Raw genomic sequence first — 21273 nt, 5'->3', positions numbered from 1 at the left:
ACTCCCAATATGGGCAAGGCCCCAAGAGATACAAACACAACTCAACAACTGGGCCTAACCCAAACAAAATAAGCCCAAACTATTTTGCCCACAGCCACAACTTGAACCCTATAGCAGAAACATCGCCGCCTACATCCAATGCTGCCGCCCACTCCAGTCAATACACCACCGCTAGTAGGACTACCGCCAGAAGCCAACACCACCTACCACCCCCCGCCACTGAAACACCACCTAAGGAGCGAGGCCCATAGGAAACATAGGCCCTGCCCCAAACGACCAAGCCCATAGGGTACATTGGCTAAGCCAACACAGTAAACCCCAACCCTCTCCCGGATCCAGATCGCCGACCAACACCTCAGGCACCGACAGACCAACCGCAGATCGAAACCATCAAACGACAGCAAACAAGCCCTCTGCCAAGAGCCCCCGTGCGCAGCCGGAGACCCAACAACGACCACCGAGACACCATCGATTCGGCTCCCATAAATGATCTAAGCCAACTGACCACAGTGGTACCAATGATCAGCATTGGGACGCCGCCTATTGCCGCCACCCATGAACTCGGACCGGAAAATAGCACCTGAAACGAAAGACCACCACTTGCCGTTAGGCCCGGACCAGAACTACCCAAGAGTAGAACACGGTGGGTGGCCTCACGAACAAACCCCCACCCCCCGCCCCCCCCCCCCAACAACCTCGCCGTTAAGCAGAACTGGAAACCACAAAAGGAGAACTGACAGTCGCGAACGGGGGAAGGAAGAGGAGTGAACCTGTTGACGATCGGAGAGGAAAGGGACGGGGAGAAACGAAAAACAAAAGCCCGGGGGAGGAGGGAAGAAGGCGTCACCTCCCCCCAGGCAGCGGTGCCGAGAAAAGGGAAGCAAATGAAAGGGTTTAGAGAAAGAGAGAGGATGAAGAGAGAGAGGACATTATAAAGGAAGTTACTAGTTCAAACAAAAAAATGTGGGTATTTTCACGACCTAAGTCACATAATGTTAGTTTGTGTGGGTTAATGAGACTGCAAGCATGAAATATATTGTCTTTCAAAAACATTTTGAACTACAAAATTTTTCAAGAGCGAGGATTGAGAGTGCCATCGAAGGATTTTTTTGAGGGACTATATGACTAAGGAATAAACAAATAAGTAACTATCACCCTGCTGATTTTTGTTCTGACTTAGATTAACATTTTTGAAGGTGGGGTGAAAGATTGCCTTATACTTTTATCGTTTTGCATTAGTTAGATGATTAGTTTGGTTTTATCCAATAATTTTGTAATGAACTATTTTATATTAGTGTTATTGGGCTTATCAATATAATCTCTCTTATTGACCAAAAAGAAAATCCTACCATATCCAAAAGCAAATTGCCTTATGCTATGTTTATTGAACGGAAAACAGAAGTAAAAAGGATGGAAAATTTGAAGAAGAAGGAGGAGGAGGAGGAGGAGGAGAAGAAGCAGCCACCGCCGCCGCCGCACTCCATCATTAATTCTGAATTATTTTTTTTTTGGGCAAGATAAGATTTTATTAAAAAAACCCACAATACACAGCACAAAGGCATACCCCAAAAACAACAAAAAGCAAAGCTTGATGACTCTAAAACGTCAAGCAACAGAACAAGCCAACAAAGCTAACAACAAGCTTACACACCGTCAAACACCCTAACTGAAATATTTTGAAATATTCTTACATCATTATTCAGCGAAAAACTATGTTTTAAGAATTTTTCAATACATCAGCATGTCGCAGCTTTATTTCATCATTAGATCACAGTTTATGCAGGGTCCATACAGTTGGACCCTACAATATTACTTTTATCTCACGGAACGGTTTTTCGCAATATTATTGGGTCTTATCCAAAGGGCCTTTGGTTGTTGCAGTCAATGTTATCTCCATAATCAACTCCCATAATATCACTGAAATGCATAAGAAACGCGATCCGACTCACATGTTGAGCAGTGCTAGCTATACAATTGTCCACCTCGAGCCCGCTATTGATTTTGTTGGTTATGACACCGTACCCCGGGATCCAACCTGCTGCCGAATCGGCAGCCGACGGGGTCCATTGGCCGGTGATGACGTCGTGGCAGGAGGGTTTCGGGGATCGTGGGATCATCCAGAACCAGAGGGCTGCTCTAAAAGAAATGGTGGCTTCGGCTGCAACCAAGTCTGGGTTGGCTAGTAGATCGCTTCCTATGGCTTTCATGAGATTTAATTTACATGTTTTCCGCACTCTTGATCCCATAGACAACACGAAATTAATCGAAGAGCCCTCTAAATTTCTTGGAGGTAGCAATTAGAGGACCAACACTAAGGCTCCATTTGTTTCAAAATAGAATATTTTCGATATAAAAGTTTTTTCTTGTAAAATGATTTTGCAAAAAATAAAAAGTTTCATTTCTATTTTCTGGTGTTTGGTTGATAGTTGTAATTAAAATGATGCATGTATGTATGTATGTTTATATATATGTATGTACGTATGTATTATATACAAAATTTTGTAGTCTTTGATGAGAAAACACAGGGTTAGGTCATATGAAGCAAAAAGTTTTACCAGGTAAAATATTTTCCTGTTTTTCGCACAACAAAACACCAAAAAATAAGTAAAATATTTTCCAGAAAAATATTTTGCATCCAAACAAACAAAGCCTAAGAAGTATCTTTTTCCAGCCCCGTCTAATCTCTCTCTCTTTCAAATCCTTTTGCAATGGTCATGAACTATTATTTCATTGATCTCTCTTACTCTCTCACACTTAATCTCAGATCACCATAAACTATTTCTTGGTTCTGATAGTTGGTTGGGTTTGAGTTTCTGCTCAACAAAATTTGATTTGGTGGCTTTATTTTTTTCCACAAAAGTAGATGCAAGTTCCGGTAGCGGTGTTCTTGAGGATGTTTTTACTGCTGTTATTGCCAATTGAAAATTTAATGAATGCCATCGGTTGAATTTCTTGCCCCTCTCAAAAAATTCCTAGCCACTGTTGGGAAACCAATCCTAAACCAATCCCACCGGCCCCTATAGCCCATTTAAAGCCGAAGTAAAACCTGCTTGTAATCGACTACAAGTCTCCAACCGCAATTACAAACTAGATGCATAGGTCTAGCGCAACGGTAAAGTTGTGTGACCTGGAGATCACGGGTTCGAGTCGCGGAAACATTCTCTCTACTTGTAGAGGTAAGGCTGCGTACATCAACCCTTCCCCTGCATTGGATTCGCCGGAAGAAAAAATGCATTAGGATACAAAAACATACACACTTGTGATTTTTCTTTTTTTAAAACACAAAGTATATGTACACTGATCTACCATAGCCAAAAGCAAATTAATAACCATGTGCTGCGTATATTGAACGGAGAACAGAAAATAAAAATGATGGAAAATTTGAAGAAGGAGAAGAAGAAGCAGCAGCAGCCACACTCCATTATTCTGAAGAGAATTATAATTCTTTATTCAGCGAAGCATCACATTAGACTGATTTTTCTTTATTCAGCGAAGCATCACATTCGTGTTCAAAAGAAGAGAATTATAATTCTCTTATTCTATTTATTTGTTTATCGGCCGCAATTTATCTCAAAGAAAAAAAAACGGGATTACTATGTATTGAGAATTATTCAGTACAACTACGGCATTATTTCGTCATTTCACAATAATATGTAGGGCCCATATAGTTGGAACCTACAATATTATTGTATCTCACGGAATAGTTTTCCGCAATATTATTGGGTCTTACGCAAAAGGCCTTTGGTTATTGCAGTCAAGATTATTTCCAGTACCAACTCCCATAATACCAGTGTATCGCTTAAAAAACCCGATCCGATTCTCCTGTTGGGCAGTAGATCCTTTGCCACACTCGATCCCGCCGTTGATTATGTTGGTAATGACACCGTACCCCGGGACCCGACCTGCTGCCGAATCGGCGGCTGACGGGGTCCATCGGCCGGTGATGACATCATGGCTGGAGGGTTTTGGGGATTGTGGGGTCATCCAGAACCAGAGGGCTGTTTTGAAAGAAATGGTGGGGTCGGTTGCTACCAAGTCTGGGTTGGCTAGTAGATTGCTTCCTATGGCTCTTCCAGCTGGACCATAGTTGTAATTGCTGCCAAAGTCGATTAAGGTAAAAAAGAGTCGGTACATAGGCAAATTAATTGGAGAATGTGCTCATTTTTTGCACATGGAAAATATGCTGCTAGTGGTAAGACTTTGGAGATTTGAGATTAGATCAAATTTATGAAGAAGAGATTTGCCTATAGCCCCTTTTCTTTGAAATTATTTTTATTCATTTTTGGTTTTTTCCTTTTGTATATTGAGAGAGCAAGAGAAACTTGGTTGGCTTTCCTATTTTGGGAGTTCTGGTGAGCCAAAAGGCTTCGTTCTGCTAAGGTTCTTATTTTTTAAGTATTTATTTCTCATTTAGCTTTGCGAGGTTGGTCATTTTCTCACAATACATCATGATTAACTGAAAAATAGTGTTTATTTTTCTTATTTTCGTTAGCGGAACAGGATTCTCTATATTTCGAATTTCGCGGCACACCTGAATGAAGCACAATTTTCATGAAAGTAATAAATGGCCACACACTAACTGTCATTTGCTCTTATGACCAATTATTCGATCGAGACCTTAACGATATTCAATCAACTAGACTTAAATATATCAAAGTGAATGACTTGGATCACTAAAGGAGAGCATAATGGCTCCAATTTTGTGTCACATAGGAGAATATCACATGGAAAGTTCTTGATTTGAAATCCAAACGTACCAAAAAAAACAACTCTGTTCATCTCATGAAAGAATTCCCTCTCTGGGATTGCGACATTTTTAAGCGACATCATTGCACTCTTCACAAAGTATGACTTTCTATATTTAAAAAATTATCCTTCTTTTTAAAAATATTATCATCACAAAGTATATATATATATTTTTTCCTCCACTTTTCTGATTGAATTTTGAATATTGGTAGAAGGAGAACAAAATATGTACCCACCATATATATCATTGACTAATTAAAATTGAGAATTATTTTAGGACATTTATGAAAAGAAGATGGACCGAAATATTGGAGAGAGAGAGAGAGAGAGAGAGAGAGAGAGAGAGAGAGAGAGAGAGAGAGAGATGGTGGTCACTATGAAATTTGGAGAGAGAGAGAGAGATGGTGCTCACTATGAAATTTGGAGAGAGAGAGAGAGAGAGAGAGAGATGGTGCTCACTATGAAATTTGGATGGGACCACGGCCGAAGTACTTCTTCCCAGGAGCACAAGGGTATTGTTGATTAGCAACACAATAATCCGGGGGGTTTCCTTGTTCCGTAACAAAACAGTATCCCCATGCATATGGTCCGTCCGGAGCCGTTGGCCACCCACCTACATATCCAAATACACATATGATTAATCCAATTAATCCATCGCCATCGGTGTTCACAAAATACCCGGTATTTGGTTAAAATATTTACGACCCGACTTAATTCAACATGCATGTTAAATCCAATGAAGTTTACGGTATACGATACTACTAGAGCTGTGTGGTATTACTTATCCAATTGCCATTAACTCGGTAACATCTATGATGAGTTTTTTTTTTTTTTTTGTGTGCTAGTCCTAGCAGACAAATAGACCGTGATAAATCACTTTCGACAGAAGAAAAAAAAAAAGTTACCAGTAGTTTCATGGGAAGTTTGAGCCAAAAACGCAGCAATCTCTCTCTTCTTGGTAGCATCATCCCCGGTAGTTCCAAAACGACCAAACGACTTGGCAGCAGCTATGAACGCCTCGTAAGTGTAAAACCCTTTCCCTTGACAAGCTGCGTCGTTCCTATGCTTCAACATATTCTCAAACACGGCTTTGCTGATATGAGAGCTGATATCTTGTTGTGCCGAGGCTCCTAGTATGGAGAGGAGAGAGAGGGAAATTAGTGCCAAAATCCTCATTTTTTTGGTTGTGTTTTTGTTATCTGTTTTTTGGTTCTAGCTTGTGTGTTAAATGGGGGGAAATGGGAAGGCTTTTTATAGGCAATGGAGATAGGGGAGGGGGAAGGGCTAATCTTGTGATATGTCCCACATCGACTATTCAACCATCTTATATTCACGCATCTCAATTACTAATTTCCACATAATTAATCTTATCGTCATGGCGAAGCCAGAAATTTGTGTCAGTGAGGCACAATGCATACATGCCACTTTGTTGTAGGGTTGAGCATCGTTCAGATTGGTTCAGTTTTATAGTAAACCAAGAATCAAATCAATACCTACGGATTGTGAATTTAGAAAACCAAATCAATCCATATAATGTATAAAACCAAACCAATCCAAACCATAAAAATACTATTCGGTTTTGACCATGGTTCGCATGAAACTAAGATATTTATCTTCATAAACTATTTAAATTGAGTTCCGAGAGACATTAAATCAATCATTATTAGTATTAAAACCAACTCTTTTCTTATGTAAGGAATATAGTATAGAAAGAATTATTAAGAGAGAAAATAGTGGCTAATAAAGAGTGCCTAATATCGACCAGGAAAGAATGAGATGAATACAATTTGCCAATTTCTGTTTAATTGTTTGGATCGAATAGGAATATTGTTTCATCATCGAAATTTCGAGTATTAGATTAAGAAATTAATTGACTATGACTTAGGCTAGTTTTATTTGGTGTATCTAAATCATGTATATATCAATACATATACATACAAACTTTTATGATCTGAACCGTTCAATGTGTGCAGAATGTGATTTTAAAGGTGTCCGCTAGAAATTAACAAAAAATATGACCAGAAAGTGCTTGTTTTGAGCAGTTTTTAACTGAATAGTTCATCAAATCTAAGCTAAAAACTGCTCAGATCAAGTCCTTCCCGGTTTTTTTTTTGTTGATTTCTAACAGGTACCCTTAAAATCACGTTCTGATCACATTGAGCAGCTCGAATCATTAAAATTTGATCGGAAGCTATGAGATATTTTTTTAGGTGTTTAATTAGTTATCTTCGGAAGGGGCGGTTTCACGGACAACTAATTAAACTCCTAAAAAAAACACCCCAAATCTCAATCTCATGGTTTCTGATCAAATTTTTATAATTTGAACTGTTCAATGTGTGCATAATGTGATTTTACTGGTGCTCGTGAGAAATTAGCAAAAAACATGAGCGGAAAGTGCTTGTTTTGAGTAGTTTTTAACTGAAACGCCCCGATATATACACACACACACACACACACACACACACACACACACACACACTAGCGCATGCCCGTGCCTTCACACTTAGCACACGCAAATAAATATTGAACAACAAATTCAACCAAGTAAGATGCATAGAACAAACTCAAACGCATAAAACTTGATCAAATAAAAAAACACCGATTAAAATAAAAAATGATAGACATTAACGAACATGCATGCCTTGAGGAGACATCTTTAAAAAAAAATGAAATATGTCAAGACTAAAATCTTCAAGCATATTGATCCTTTTGAGTTTCGAGGCTTCTCAATTCCAATCCTAAAAAAGAATGATATGTATACAGAAGCTCAATTAGTATGCCAAGTCATTTGTTTAAGGGATGATATATGATCACAGGGAAAAACTAAATTATACAGTAATACTCTTGATAAACATAAGTTAATACCAACCAATCTCGTTTTATAAATTGGATGATAATTAGAAAAAACAAAGAACTATATAAATTGGATATATGATGTGCCATGATTGCGAAAAAAACATACATACCATAAAAAAGATTAAATTCAGAACGGTGCTTTGATGAAGATCTATAACTAAGGGTTGCTAGTGACAAACTGATAATTTAACACACACATCAAAGTTGTCTCTTGAGAAAAGAATATCACACAAATAAGGAAAGAAATGATCCTTGGAAGACTGGTTCACTTAGCATTAGTATGAGAAAAAATAATAATATTCACCTCAACTGAATATGAGGCCCGTAATTCACATTAAGCAAAAAGTTAAGCTTATTGAACCAGTCTAAGGAGACGGAGAGGTCCATGCTAAAAACCTCGGACTTCCGGGAAGACGCTATCATATAAAAAATAACCATTTGGCCAGGATTTCAATGAACCCATATAAATAACAGTCAGAAACGGAGCAGATAATGTCAACCAGATGTATTCTTTGGTTACCTTGACATACCCTTTGTTGAGTTTTAATAAAAATTTGTTGCTTATCAAAAAAAACAAAGAGAAAAAGAAAAAAAAACTCTCCAATCCAAAAAAAAAAGAAGAAAAGAAAACCCTCCAATAAAAAAAATTAATATTCACCTCAACTGAATATGAGGCCCGTAATCCACATTAAGCAAAAAGCTAAGCTTATTGGACCAGTCTAAGGAGGGACAGATCCATGTCAAAAACCTCTGACTTCCGGGAAAAAGCTGTTATATAAAAAATAACCCTATGGCAAGGATTTTAATGAAACCATATAAATGACATTCGAAAACGAAGTAGATAATGTCAACCAGATGTACCCTCCTGTTACCTCGATGTACCCTTAATTTGTCGAGCTCTAATAAAAATTTGTTGCTTATAAAAAAAAAGAAAAGAAAAGAAAACCCTCCAATCCAAAAAAAAGAAAGAAAGAAAAGAAAACCTTCCAATCAAAAAATAATAATAATCACCTCAACTGAATATGAGGCCCGTAATCAACATTAAGCAAAAAGCTAAGTTTATTGCACCAGTCTAAGGAGGGACAAGTCCATACCAAAAACTTCTGACTTCCGAGAAGAAGCTGTCATATAAAAAATAACCCCCAGGATTTCAATGAACCCATATAAATGATAGTCGGAAACGGAGCAGATAATGTCAACCAGATGTATTCTCTGATTACCTTGACGTAACATTTGTCGAGTTCTAATAAAAATTTGTGCTTATCAAACAAAAGAAAAGAAAAGAAAACCCTCCAATCAAAAAATAATACCTCAATTGAATATGAGGCCCGTAATCCACATTAAACAAAAAGCTAAGTGTATTGGACCAGTCTAAGAAGTGACAGGTCCATGCCAAAAACCTTTGACTTCCGGTAAGAAGCTGTCATATAAAAAAACTAGTGCTATCCCGTGCTTACGGTATTACGTATTCTGGTTGGAAAGGGATGATAGTTGTGTGATTTAGATAAAAATCATGGACACTTAACCGGAGAGTGGGAGGATGTACTACAGCCTTTAGATCAAATGAATCTAAGCTATTTCAACAATTTGTCCCCACACCTTCTGTTTTATAATAGAGATAACCATCTGGCCAGGATTTCAATGAACCCATATAAATGACAATCGAAAACGGAGCAGATAATGTCAACCAGATGTACCCTCTGGTTAACTCGATGTACCTTTTGTCGAGTTCTAATAAAAAATTTTACTTATCAAAAAAAAAAAAAAGAAAAGAAAACCCTCTAATCCAAAAAAAAAAAATAGTAGTACCTCGAATTTAAGCTCAAAGCAAGAATTCTCTAAATACTCCCTCTATCCCTTATTTAGTGTTCAGTATTTTATTTTGAGCTGTCCCTTATCTTATATGGATATTTTACCTAACGCCTAAATAGGAGCCGAAATCGTGGGATAATCTTCCCTGTTATAGTAGTAAGCATCATCAGTCGGACTACGCCCACCGCATGGGCCATCCACCAAGCACTCTCCATTCCCCTAGGCGGCTCCACATGTACTAAACATGGAGATTTTTTTTTTAACAATTAGTCATATCATATGCTATGAACATCAATCAATTCAAGTAATTTATAATTGAACACCTATTACGTTAGCTTTAAATAAGGTACATACTATTAATGACGAATGTTAGAAAAATAGCGACAGAGAAAAGTATCAACGAAATGTCTAGGGTTCCCGACTCCCAAATTCCGATCAGATCCTGACGCCTCGCCGGGCACACTCCGGCTACCGGACGGCCGATCCGAACAGTTCAAAAATTCAAAAAAAATTGAGTGGGCCTTCGCAAGAATCAACGGTATTTGATGTATTTAGGTGTTCGATCCAATTATTTCGGTGGATGGCTCGGATCGTTAGAATTTTTGGACGGCTCAGATCGGCCGTCCGATGGCCGGATATATACAAAAACATGGAGTGTATGAATCGAGCACCTACACACATCTGCTGTCGTTGATTCTCGCAAAGGCCCACTCGATTTTTTATTTTTAGAATTTTTGGACGGCGCGGATCGGCCGCCTTGTGACCGGAATGTGCCTGGCGGGGCGTCGGGATCCGATCGGAATCCCTTTTGGTCGGGATTTATTAGCACCACTCAAGTATTAATTGGGATCAGTATCGTGCACTGGCTTTTATTTGAACGATAATTAACTCTATATCTCGAAAAACGAGAGCATATGTTTAAAAAGATCTATTCGACCCTATCCGGTACACAATTTGCTAAAAAAAAATATTATTGTAACCATGCGCTGTTTTAATCTTGCTTGGCTCAAAATTAATATGAAATTTTGAGAATAGAAATTGTTGAATTTTATGTACTTTTGTATTTTCTGGTCGAATTTACACTAGTATATGAAATTTTGCAAACATATGCCCAATTAGTAGAGTTAAGGTAATTTTTGAATACTGTATTAAAAATTCCTAGAGTTGCCACTAGTCATTTCCCTTGTTAGCTATGTTACTATTATCAGCTGAAATTACTACATGGAAAAAGGAGTTTGGGACAAGTAGGCGCAACGAAAAACTGGGCAATTAAGGCGGTTGTCTTGAGCGAAAAAATTTCAATGCAACGATTATTTGTAACGCATCTCTTAAATGGGGTGGAGCCCATACATCATATGAGTGTAGTACAAATAACCTTTGCATTGAAACTTCTTGTCTTGAGCCCCAATTTCTTTTCTTTTTTTTTCCTTCCCCAAAGAATGGCGGCTTCTGGTTAGGTATAAAGAAATTGAACATATTAGCTGTAAAATCTTCGCATATGTTTACTTGAAGGATGCTAAATTAAAGTCCAGTGATTTAAGCTCAAGCCGCAGCCCCACGCCTAATTGATAAGTACGAGAAACCAATGTCTAGAAGCTCCATCTCAAGCACTCTTATTGACTCAAACAACTTAGTGTGAAAAGTATTAGGGGCATGCATGTCGAGGAATGCGCAAATTGAACCGAACATCCGATTATCAAGAAAAAAAGTATCAAGGGCAGAGTGAGAATTACTTGTTCAATAAGGGCGGGCTATGTTTTAGAGTCGCAACCGACATGGTTTCGCTATATAGTAGTCTAGGGAAACTGCGACAACATTTAGACACACACGACGTGTTTTTAAGTAATAATTACCACAATGATTAAATACAAGCCGTTCGTGCCATTTGTAGTGCGACGGATGCACCACAACACCCTCATTCTACAAAACACTTTCTTGCAAAATAGGTTTGGCTAGAATGAAGGAATTTTTTTTTCCCTTAAAACATTTCTTGTTAAGATAACATATATACTAAAATTTATTTCGCTTTCATTTACTTCACATCACTTCACTTTTCTTGAGTATTTATTTTTCACACAACATTGCCGACAACTAAATGGAGTAGTGGGGGTTTGTGTCTCTAAATATTTTAAAAAAGACTTGCAGTTTGAATAATCTTTATTGGACCCGTAATGGGCCCTGCAAAAATCAAAAAAATCATCAATTTCTTGCCCGGTATAGTTTAATACAATGCGGTTAGAATAGAGAGCCTAATTCTATGTAATTGTGAAAAAATGAATAGGTAAAGTAAAAACAGTAGTTTTTGGTCCAAAATCAGCTGAGACCGATATAGATGCTCATATGCACGCCATCGGTTGATTTTCTTTCCCCACTGACAAAGATTCCTACTCCCTCCGTCCCAATTCTTTAGACTCTTTTGAGAGTCCGTGTCATTTTTCAATTGATTATATCTTACAACTTATATTCATTTAGATGATTTTGCATTAAAAAAAGCTCATTGAAATCTATCAAACAAAATCTATATTGCATACAAATAGTGTTACCAATTAAAAGTCATAATTTTTTTTTTTCCACTGGCCCTTAATTAATGACAGCCCTTCTAGATAAAGCTTAGGTAAAACCTGTTTGAAAGGGCTAGCCCTCAAAATATTCACCAATATTTCAATTGGGTGTAGAATCTAACAGTATAAGATATGTAACTAATCAACTACAAGACTAATCGACTACAAGTCTCCAATCGTAACTACAAATTGGATGCATTAGAAAGCAAAAACATACACAAGTGTTTTTTTTAAACACAACTAGATGCATGCATTAGAAAGCAAAAACATACACAAGTGTTTTTTTTAAACACAACTAGATGCATGGCGACGTGCAAAGCACGTCCATCATTTCCGTTGTGGTGATCTTTTTATGGTGGTTCTTACTATTATAGATGTAGTTGATCATAGCAGAAGTTATAAGCATTAGTTTGACCAAGTGTTTGCATCAGTTATACGTATGGGATGGGTGAATGTTGAGTGTTATGATATAGGCAAGATTAGTAAGAACTGGATTTTTGAAGTTTAATTACAACCAAAAGTGTAAAAGGAGGGGAAAAGGGCATGCAAAACTGTAATATCGAGTGGTTCGTAAAGGGAAATCCTGAATAAGAACTGGTTCATGAGTGTGAAGGAAAACCATGCTTCAGTTCATATGGTCCCTGATGTCGCTATGAACATGAAGTGGTTCATGAAGGAAAATCATAAGCATGCATTATATTAGCAGAACCATAAAATTAATGCAAGAGTAGAACAATAAAATATATGATGGATGGACTCAGACTGTAGCTATTGCCATTAATGTGCACAAATTAATGCTAGAGCCCTAACCACAAATGTGAGTCCACAACGCTAGGAAAATGGCTTGTCAAATGCATGGCGTTAAAATTGCAAAATAGGTTCACATAACGAAGGATGTAGGTGCAAGGATATTGCACAAGGAAAGTTGCCCTGACAGATTGCATTCAACATAAAAGTGAGTAGACAAAGCAAAATAGGTTTAGACAACCAACAACTTAGCGGTTGCAAACAACAACAAAGCAAAATAGGTTTAGACAACCAACAACGTAGCAGTTGCAAACAAAAGAACCGCAGAAGTGTGCATAAGATTAGGAAGCCTAGTGGATGACAGAAGTTCTAATTCTAACGGGCTGGAACTTTATATACACAAACAAAAGGAGAGCTAAAGGACCTTCCATGTTTGTACAATTTGATAAACACACCAGGCAAAACTAAGTAAAGATGAGATTGTTTAAATACCACGCGGAGTTTCTACCCTGGAAGATACCAATACCCAAATTTCAACATAGTTTGCTCTTTTGCAATGGTAAAAGGCAAGCAAGCAGTACGCAAGTTAACTACAGTGAAGTGACAAAAAGGAACGAAAAGATAATGACGATAATCAATGAGGTTAAACAATTAAAGCAAGCAGAACTATCAAATTTCACAGAATTAAAGTAAGCAGAACTATTGTATTTTATTGATGACAGAATGTTTTATCCCAACAAATGGAAGCATGATGACCTGGTGGATCGTGAAATTCCCGCCACTGTAGATTTGGACCAGCCCACCGGTAAACAAGTTCTTGATCACTTTCATCAAAGATTGCAGTATGGAAAATTAACTTTCGTTGACACGGCGATGGTGATTTTAAACCCGACTTTAGGTTATGGGTTTCAGAGAAAGTATCCCAACCTTCACCAAATTGGAAATTAACAATTTCAATTGGCCAAGCTCTGAAACCATGCCTAATTAGAATCCATGTGCTTACACCACCACTAGGGAAGTAGTTGCGAAGACCATTTGGTATATGCCTGAAAAGAGGAGTGAAACAACAATCTTATATTATGTGATATGTTGTGCATACTCTGTAAGGGGGAACATAAGAACTTCAAGGAAGCAGAGCACAAACCTGTGCAAAATCAGCTGGGCCAATGGAGTTCAGGTGTCTGCTACTGTGTATTTGGTTATACCAATCAAGGTGTACGTCTTTCCACTGCTTGTTTGCCCATAAGCAAAAATACTTGCTGAATGGAGAAAATGTGGAAGTGAAAACCTTTCTCATCTCATTCAATTTGTAAATGAGGTCATAATAACCAGAAAGTAACAGCATGAAGATTATACTCACAGTTAATGCCACTGACCACTGAAAGAGCAATTTCCTTTGTGTGCTCCTTCCTCATAAAAGTGCTTGGTCTTGCTGTCGCCACCAAATACTCTATCTATATACCAATATGAAACAGAAACAAGAACAATGAAGATTGGAATAAGAAAACAATACGACCAACGAAAAATAAAATTTTGTGCACTTATGAAACATCTACTTCTACAACACTTTTTTTATCATCAAAAACTGCCCGAAGGGCCTTCTTTCTACAAATTGTTAGTGAATTAAGAACCTCTGATCGAGCCATGACAGATTACCCTTATTCATTTTTATCCTTCAGTCTGTTTGAAAACTTGGGTACATAGTAGTTCATGAATGCTTAATCATGAGTAGAGTTTTGAAACATATGGCGTTAGTGTCCTGACAGAGGAATAACCTAGATCATTTCATCACCGGTTTATCTCACATTTAAAATGCAAATAAACATGTGAATCGGAGCAAATTGGAAGAAATTTAGGAAATTTTCTTGCCAAATATAAAAGTAGTCCAAAACTGGGACCACTCTTGCAGGCTGTTCCGGAACAAAATGGTATTCTCATTGATGCATTCCCAATCCACCACCTCATTCTTAGCAATCCCCTCCTCACTCAAAGGCTTCAATCTAACCAACACAAGAATCTTCTCCTCACCATCACCACTTCTCACCTCCCCTTGCATCTTCTCCTACTTAGTCAACTCCTCCCACCAATTGCCCCCATTTCTCACCCCACCTATGTCCTCCTTTTTCACAAACCTACCTCCATTAATCCAAAATCGAAATATCCATAGCTGAACCAATCAAGCATGATCACTCCCCACTATCCTGCTTTCCAACCGTGCAAAACAATTAAGATCCTAACCCAGGTGGGTTGGGCTTAACTGAAACAAAAAGGTTGATTACAAATCACTAAACTAACCAATGACAGTAAACCCCAAATGCAAATCATGGGTTAGTTGAGATGAAGCTACTTTTGCTTAATCATTCAGCAAACAAATCCTAAAAGCTTCAATTCAAGGTCAGAACACAACTGATTGCTTTCCATAACAATGGGGACCTACTACGCTTGAATGCCAAGTAACGGTGCTTTGTAGGAAACATTTTAATGGGCCAGAAAAGATTGTCAAAGCAAAAAAAGTAGTGGACATCTTCTTTTATACGTCGAGCGGGTGGACACACATACACACACACAGGGCTGTTGATTGAGCTGAAATCATTGGCTTAGATGATCTGCTCATTGTTCTGCAGAGAGGATAACCACCTTTGGAAATATCCCTTCTCTCTTTGCTTATAAGCCTCATTCTTTTGGGTTCAATTTCTCATAAGCCTCTTAAAACAGCACATGGAACAGAAAATCAAACCCACATAAGTGCTTAAAACAGCACATGCAACCCAAACCAAACCTAGTAAGCCAAGATCGACAACACGAGTCCAAAAACCAAGCACGTAGAAGACGCTGAAACCCAGAAAGTAAATCCCAACAAAAAAAGAAATGGACAAAGGCAACACCCAAAAAGATACTCCAAAACAAACCCCCTTTTTTCTTCTGATCCAACTCAACACAAAGCCAGTGTAATACATTTTTTCGTATGACTAGCAGTCGAAAATGGACACACACAAATGCTTGAATCAACACACCGGAGATATGATTACCACACAGAAAGAGATACCTGGGTGCTCCGAAATCCCGACCGAATCGAGCTCAAGGAATTAGGAAACCCTAGGCTGAAAACTTGTACAAGTTAACCAGAGGACGATGGATGGGTGGCCGCGACACACCAGCTTTGAACCACAAATCAGAAAGGAGAACCCTGCTACAGTCCTACACAGAAGCGTGAGTGAGAGGGAGAGAGAGAGATTGACCTGAGGGAGAAGTTCGTGAAGAAATTGTACAGATGTTGAAGGATCCTTCATACGTACACATGCATCTAATTCGACACCCAGCCGGATCACCTCGTCGAATCTGCCTGAGGCTTGGTATCTCTCTCTCTCTCTCCATTTTCCTGTGTGTGTGGGTGTGTTGTGAAAGAGAGAGAAGTGGACAGCTTGACGTTTTCAGTTTTCACGCAACGTGGCCGTTGTTGTCCACACGTGGAATTAAAATATACGAAATTGCCCCTCATTGCGAAGTTACAATTCCGCCCAACTGGACAACACAGTCACTCCGCTTGGTTCACCATTTTGATAGTAACTTTTAACTCTCGACACAGTTTTCAATAAAGTTCTCTCTCTATCTCTCTCCACTCATTACCACTCAATTCTCAAAAATAACTTTCTAAAATCTCAACCAAACAAAGTGACTGCAGCTGCATGCCCCCAATCAGGTGGTAAAATTGGAAAAATAGGCAAATGTTGGCAAGCGAAAAAGTGAACCAAAGTGGTTCTTATTATAGAGGAGAAGGAAAAATGTATGTACACTGATCTACCATATCCATAAAAACCCTAACCGTCAAGAATATTTTTTTTCCCTCTTTCCCCTCACTATGTACTCTTGGATGGCGGTGAAAGGGGAAGGCCATGGAACTAGTACAAATAGCTTCTTTTACACTTTAGTATTTATTTTCTTCTGTCTCTTCAGATCAACGAATTTGTTGTCTGATTTGAGAGAGTTTTGTCTCGATTTTTTGAGAGTAATTAGTTTCTTCTTTGGATGAATATTTTGTTTATAGGTCAGGTTCTTTCGGAGATGATGTTGCTTCACAATTATATCCATGCCAACAATGCTCTTAGCCTACATGATATTTTTGGCGGGACAACTAGTGGTAACCAATCAGATCTGTAGCTTTAAAAATTCATTGGTGTGTTCGTACTTCATTGTCTAGATACTTGTTGTTTTTTATCTTTGGATAGTACTTTATCTCTTTTTGAGACTGCTAGAAATTGATGAAGTTTTGGCAGAATGTGCGCCATGCAGGTTCATCGTCCGGGTTGACGTGAAGGATTGCCTTATACTTTTATCTTTTTGCATTAGTTAGATGATGAGTTTGATTTTGTCCAATAATTTTGAAATGAACTATTTTATATTAGTGTCACTGGGCTTATATAAATACAATCTCACTTATTGACACCAAAAGCAAATTACCTTGTGATGTGTATATTGAACGGAAAACATAAAAAAAAAAGGATGGAAATTTTGAAGAAGCAGCAGCAGCAGGAGCTACACTCCATCATTAATTCTGAAATATATTCTTTCTTTTCTTATTTTGGTACGAAGATTTTATTAGAAAACCCACAATACACAACACAGGAGAAAGCAAAGCTTGAGTCTAGAACATCAAGCCACAGAACAAGCCAACAAAGATAACAACAAGCTTACACACAGCCAAACAACCTAACTGGAATATTCTGAAATATTCCTACATGCATCTTTATTCAGCGATAAACATAGACTACTTAAGAATTTTTCAATACTCCTGCCGGCCGTGGCATTATTTCATCCTTAGATCACAGTATTATGTAGGGTCCATACAGTTGGACTCTACAATATTATTTTATCTCACGGAACAGTTTTCTGCAATGTTATTGGGTCTTATCCAAAGGGCCTTTGGTGGTCGCAATAAAGGTTTTGTCCATAACCAACTCCCACAATATCACTGAAATGCATAAGATACCCGATCCGGCTCACTTGTTGTGCTGTAGTAAACCCTTGTCCACACTCGAGCCCGCCGTTGATTATGTTGGTGATGACACCGTACCCCGGGAGCCGACCCGCTGCCAAATCGGCGGCCGACGGGGTCCATTGGCCGGTGATGACATCGTGGCAGGAGGGTTTTGAGTATTGTGGGGTCATCCAAAACCAGAAGGCTGCTCTGAAAGAAATGGTGACGTCGGCTGCGACCAAGTCTGGGTTGCCTAGTAGATCGCTTCCTATGGCTACTCCAGCTGGACCATAGTTGTAATTGCTGCCAAAGTCAAGGCCAAAAAAAAGTCAGTACATAGGCAAATTAATTGGGGAATCTGCTCAGTTTTTGAGATTAGGTCAAATTTATGAAGAAGATTTGTCTTTGTCTTTAGCCCCGTTCTTTGACAAAAATTTTGTTGATTTTGGTTTTTCCTTTTGCATATGGAGAGAGCAAGAGAAACTTGGTTAGGTTTCCTGTTTTGGGAGTTTTGGTAAGCCAAACCTTTGTGGTAATATTTCTCTATATTTTGTATTTCGGGGATAAACCTGAATGAAGCACAATATTCATGAAAGAAATAGACGGTCACAGACTAACTGTCATTTGCTCTTATGACCATTAATGTGATTTTATCAAGACCTTAAAGATGTTCGATTAACTCGATTTTTGCATCCGAATGATAAAAATGCATCTAGACTTAATTACAAAGTGAATGGATTGGAGATCACTAAATGAGACCGTAATGGCTCCTATTTGTGTCACGTATTAGAATTAGTTTCACTAAAAAAACTACTCCATTCATCTCAAGAAAGAAAGTCCCTCTGTGGGATTGCAACATTTTTAGCCGACGCCATTGCTCTTCACAAAGTATGACGTACTTTTTATGTTAAAAAAATTATCCTTCTTTTTGAAAGGCAATAATGTGATTTTTGAATTTTAATGTACTTTTTTTTTGCTAGGCAAAAGAATTTTAATTATCTCCGAATCATAAAATTACAAAGATTAAACATACTTTAATTTTTACACCACTTTTACGATTGAATTTTTAATATGGAAGGAAGGGAATATACACACACCGATTTTTTCTCGTTGACTAATTAAAATTGATTTTTTATGACATTTAAAATGTAAAGATAGACCTAAATTTGGGACGGATGGAAGAGTGAGAGAGAGGGGGTAGTCCAGGGACGGAGTCAGGAATTTCATTACACGGGGGCGAATGTGAGACAAAAAATTGAGTAAGAACTAGAAGTCTAGCATAACAATGGGTAAAAACATAATTACAGTTTAGATTTCACCAGGATTCCTAAGGGTTCCAAAATTTCTTCTCCTTCATTCCTATTTTAATTCCCATAACTATCAGGGATTTTTGTGCTAAGAGAGATAGGTCTAGTTTTCCATAGAGATTTTAGGACAAAAAATAAAACGTGTGAAACCCTCTTACAACAAATCACACCATTTTTGGTGAGATGGTGTGTAAAAAGGAGAAGTGTCAATGAAAACATTTTTTTTAATTTTTTCCTCCATTTTTCACCAAAATATTTCATCCAAACTAGCAATTTCACAAGAAACCATAAGCCTTTTCTTTCTTTTCTCATGAAATCTCTCCATCCAAAGGGACTGTTAACGATTGGAGATTTTTTTGGGAGACATACTGGGAGTTTATTAATTGAGTATTCACAATTTTAACCCCTAAGATTTATGTTTTGTTATATTTAAACCCTTAGCCTTTAGAAATTAAAATTTTTTTTTGGGCTCGCCCCCAAGATTTATGGTATCCTTGTATTTCAACAATTACTACTATTTGATTTTTTTTCCAAAATACTAGAGGGGCGAGCCCTGACTCCCCAAACGTCTGAGTTTCAAAATTTTTATTTTGTATATACCTGAATTTGAATATTATTGATAAATATTTGTGGATAACTACTTTTAATATTAATAATTTTGATTTGATTGGATAAAAAATCGGCTATTTTACATTCTCATTTATCAAATTCTTTCATAAATAAAAAACAAGCACGTGACAGTTGAAGTAGTTTACGGAAAAAAAACAAAATGATTGGTATACAATTTAACTGCATTAGGCTAGAATCAATTTAATGTATAAATGTAATATAATGTATAGGAAAGCAAAAACCTTATGATATAATAAGTGTATATTTCGATAAAAAATATGTTTATCAAGCCAGCCCCCTTAGGTTCAAAATTCTGGCTCTGCCATTAGGCTAGCACATATACTTTCATAGGAAAATTTTGTTTTTGAATATTATAGTTGAGTATTTTTTTTTTCATCTTGCAAGCGCGACCGCCCCTAATGGCCTCTCCCTAGCTCCATCCCTGTCAGGGTACTCACTGCGTAAGTTGGATGGGACCGCGGCCGTAGTACTGCTTCCCAGGAGCACAAGGCCATTGTTGATTAGGTGTACAATAATCCGCCTTGTTTCGTTCCGTAACAAAACAGTATCCCCATGCATATTGTCCACCCGGAGCTCCTGCCCACCCACCTACATATTCAAATAGATACATGATTAGTCCCGTCAAACAAACAGTCGTAATAAATTGCTTGGACGAAAAAAAAAAAAAAGTACCAGTAGTTTCATGGGAAGTTTGAGCCAGAAACGCAACAATCTCTCTCTTCTTGGTATCATCATCTCCGGTGGTTCCAAAACCACTAAACTCCCTGGCAACAGCAATGAACGCCTCGTAAGTATAAAACCCGTTCCCTTCACAAGCCGGATCGTTCCTGTACGCCAGCAATTTCTCAAACAAGTCTTTGCTAATAAGAGAACTGATGTCACCGCCGCCGCCAGGGGACGGTGGTGGGGGCGGGGACGCTGGCGGGGGCGGTGTCACTGGTGGGGGCGGGGCGGGACAATTGCTCTGGCACCCATCGCCGCAGTAAGCCGGTGTGGTACCGCAGAAGCCCCATTTGCTGCAACAGAGTCCCCCCGGGCAGACTATTCCTCCTGCTTGGCTACCACATTGCTCGCCGCCGCCGCCGCTAGGTGGCGGGGGCGGGGACGATGGTGTGGGCGGGGGCGGGGTCACTGGCGGGGGTGGGGGCGGGGTCACTGGCGGGGGTGGGGGCGGGGGCGGGGAGGGACAATTGCTCTGGCACCCATCGCCGCAGTAAGCCAGTGTGGTACCGCAGAAGCCCCATTTGCTGCAACATAGTCCCCCCGGGCAGACTATTCCTCCTGCTTGGCTACCACATTGCTCATGTTGAGCCAAGGCTCCAAGTATGGAGAGGAGAGAGAGGGAAATTAATGCCACAATCCTCATTTTTTTGGTGGTTGTGTCTTTGTTTTATCTGTTTTTGGTTATGGCTTGTGTGTTAGATGTGGGGAAATGGGAAGGCCTTTTATAGGCAATGGAGGCAGCCTCGGTGCTAGTTTTCCAAACGTTGTACTGATTTTTCCTCAAAACCTATACAAATCATTGGATCGATGGGACCCCGGGCCTGTCCTGTGCAACAAATGTGAGCCCGTTCAAGATTATTTCATGATGAAACATGAGCGAAATGTGAGAAATTTTTCAGTGCCGAGCAGATATATT

At 38.6% G+C, this 21273-nt stretch overlaps 3 protein-coding genes and 1 long non-coding RNA gene across 6 annotated transcripts; 1 reads left to right on the top strand and 3 right to left on the bottom strand.

Moving 5' to 3' along the window:
* Positions 1–3609: 3609 nt before the first annotated feature.
* LOC131302500 (basic endochitinase-like) lies at positions 3610–5986 on the bottom strand. The gene is made up of 3 exons (XM_058329173.1): positions 5652–5986; positions 5206–5359; positions 3610–4096 (listed from the first exon to the last, which is right to left on the bottom strand). The coding sequence occupies exons 1-3, from the start codon at positions 5920–5922 to the stop codon at positions 3727–3729; spliced, it is 795 nt and encodes a 264-aa protein (XP_058185156.1). The 5' UTR covers positions 5923–5986; the 3' UTR covers positions 3610–3726.
* Positions 5987–12308: 6322 nt separating this feature from the next.
* Positions 12309–13905, top strand: LOC131302504 (uncharacterized). The gene is made up of 3 exons (XR_009191761.1): positions 12309–12952; positions 13004–13760; positions 13860–13905. It is a non-coding gene; the product is annotated as an uncharacterized LOC131302504 (long non-coding RNA).
* On the bottom strand, positions 13407–16480 carry LOC131302502 (kinesin-like protein KIN-7C). Of its 3 annotated transcripts, none has more exons than XR_009191758.1 (4): positions 15769–16160; positions 14083–14176; positions 13867–13981; positions 13407–13768 (listed from the first exon to the last, which is right to left on the bottom strand). XR_009191758.1 is itself a non-coding variant. In XM_058329175.1 (4 exons), the coding sequence occupies exons 1-3, from the start codon at positions 16010–16012 to the stop codon at positions 13896–13898; spliced, it is 231 nt and encodes a 76-aa protein (XP_058185158.1). In that variant the 5' UTR covers positions 16013–16480; the 3' UTR covers positions 13407–13768; positions 13867–13895. The 3 variants fall into 3 exon arrangements, 1 of the variants encoding a protein (XP_058185158.1); XM_058329175.1 differs by having other exon boundaries at positions 15962–16480; XR_009191759.1 differs by lacking the exons at positions 13407–13768; positions 13867–13981; positions 14083–14176 and adding an exon at positions 14634–14979 and having other exon boundaries at positions 15962–16480.
* Positions 16481–17268: 788 nt separating this feature from the next.
* On the bottom strand, positions 17269–21066 carry LOC131302494 (endochitinase-like). The gene is made up of 3 exons (XM_058329165.1): positions 20307–21066; positions 20072–20222; positions 17269–18000 (listed from the first exon to the last, which is right to left on the bottom strand). The coding sequence occupies exons 1-3, from the start codon at positions 20998–21000 to the stop codon at positions 17628–17630; spliced, it is 1218 nt and encodes a 405-aa protein (XP_058185148.1). The 5' UTR covers positions 21001–21066; the 3' UTR covers positions 17269–17627.
* Between the last annotated feature and the right edge of the window lie 207 nt (positions 21067–21273).

Source organism: Rhododendron vialii, chromosome 10a (genome assembly GCF_030253575.1).
Source record: "Rhododendron vialii isolate Sample 1 chromosome 10a, ASM3025357v1".
Classification (NCBI taxonomy): domain Eukaryota; kingdom Viridiplantae; phylum Streptophyta; class Magnoliopsida; order Ericales; family Ericaceae; genus Rhododendron; species Rhododendron vialii.
This window is presented reverse-complemented; position numbering and strand designations above follow the sequence as displayed.

What these genes read in the sequence shown, in the direction of transcription:
- LOC131302500 (XM_058329173.1), bottom strand. Translation starts at nt 5,922, where the DNA reads ATGAGGATTTTGGCACTAATTTCCCTCTCTCTCCTCTCCATACTAGGA. An exon ending in AACTTCCCATGAAACTACTG is followed by an intron (nt 5,360 to 5,651) that starts GTAACTTTTTTT and finishes TTGGATATGTAG; the next exon opens with GTGGGTGGCCAACGGCTCCG. An exon ending in GGTCCCATCCAAATTTCATA is followed by an intron (nt 4,097 to 5,205) that starts GTGAGCACCATC and finishes CGACTTTGGCAG; the next exon opens with CAATTACAACTATGGTCCAG.
- LOC131302502 (XM_058329175.1), bottom strand. Translation starts at nt 16,012, where the DNA reads ATGAAGGATCCTTCAACATCTGTACAATTTCTTCACGAACTTCTCCCT. An exon ending in TTCACGAACTTCTCCCTCAG is followed by an intron (nt 14,177 to 15,961) that starts GTCAATCTCTCT and finishes ATTGGTATATAG; the next exon opens with ATAGAGTATTTGGTGGCGAC. An exon ending in AGTGGTCAGTGGCATTAACT is followed by an intron (nt 13,982 to 14,082) that starts GTGAGTATAATC and finishes TTCTCCATTCAG; the next exon opens with CAAGTATTTTTGCTTATGGG.
- LOC131302494 (XM_058329165.1), bottom strand. Translation starts at nt 21,000, where the DNA reads ATGAGGATTGTGGCATTAATTTCCCTCTCTCTCCTCTCCATACTTGGA. An exon ending in AACTTCCCATGAAACTACTG is followed by an intron (nt 20,223 to 20,306) that starts GTACTTTTTTTT and finishes TTGAATATGTAG; the next exon opens with GTGGGTGGGCAGGAGCTCCG. An exon ending in GGTCCCATCCAACTTACGCA is followed by an intron (nt 18,001 to 20,071) that starts GTGAGTACCCTG and finishes TGACTTTGGCAG; the next exon opens with CAATTACAACTATGGTCCAG.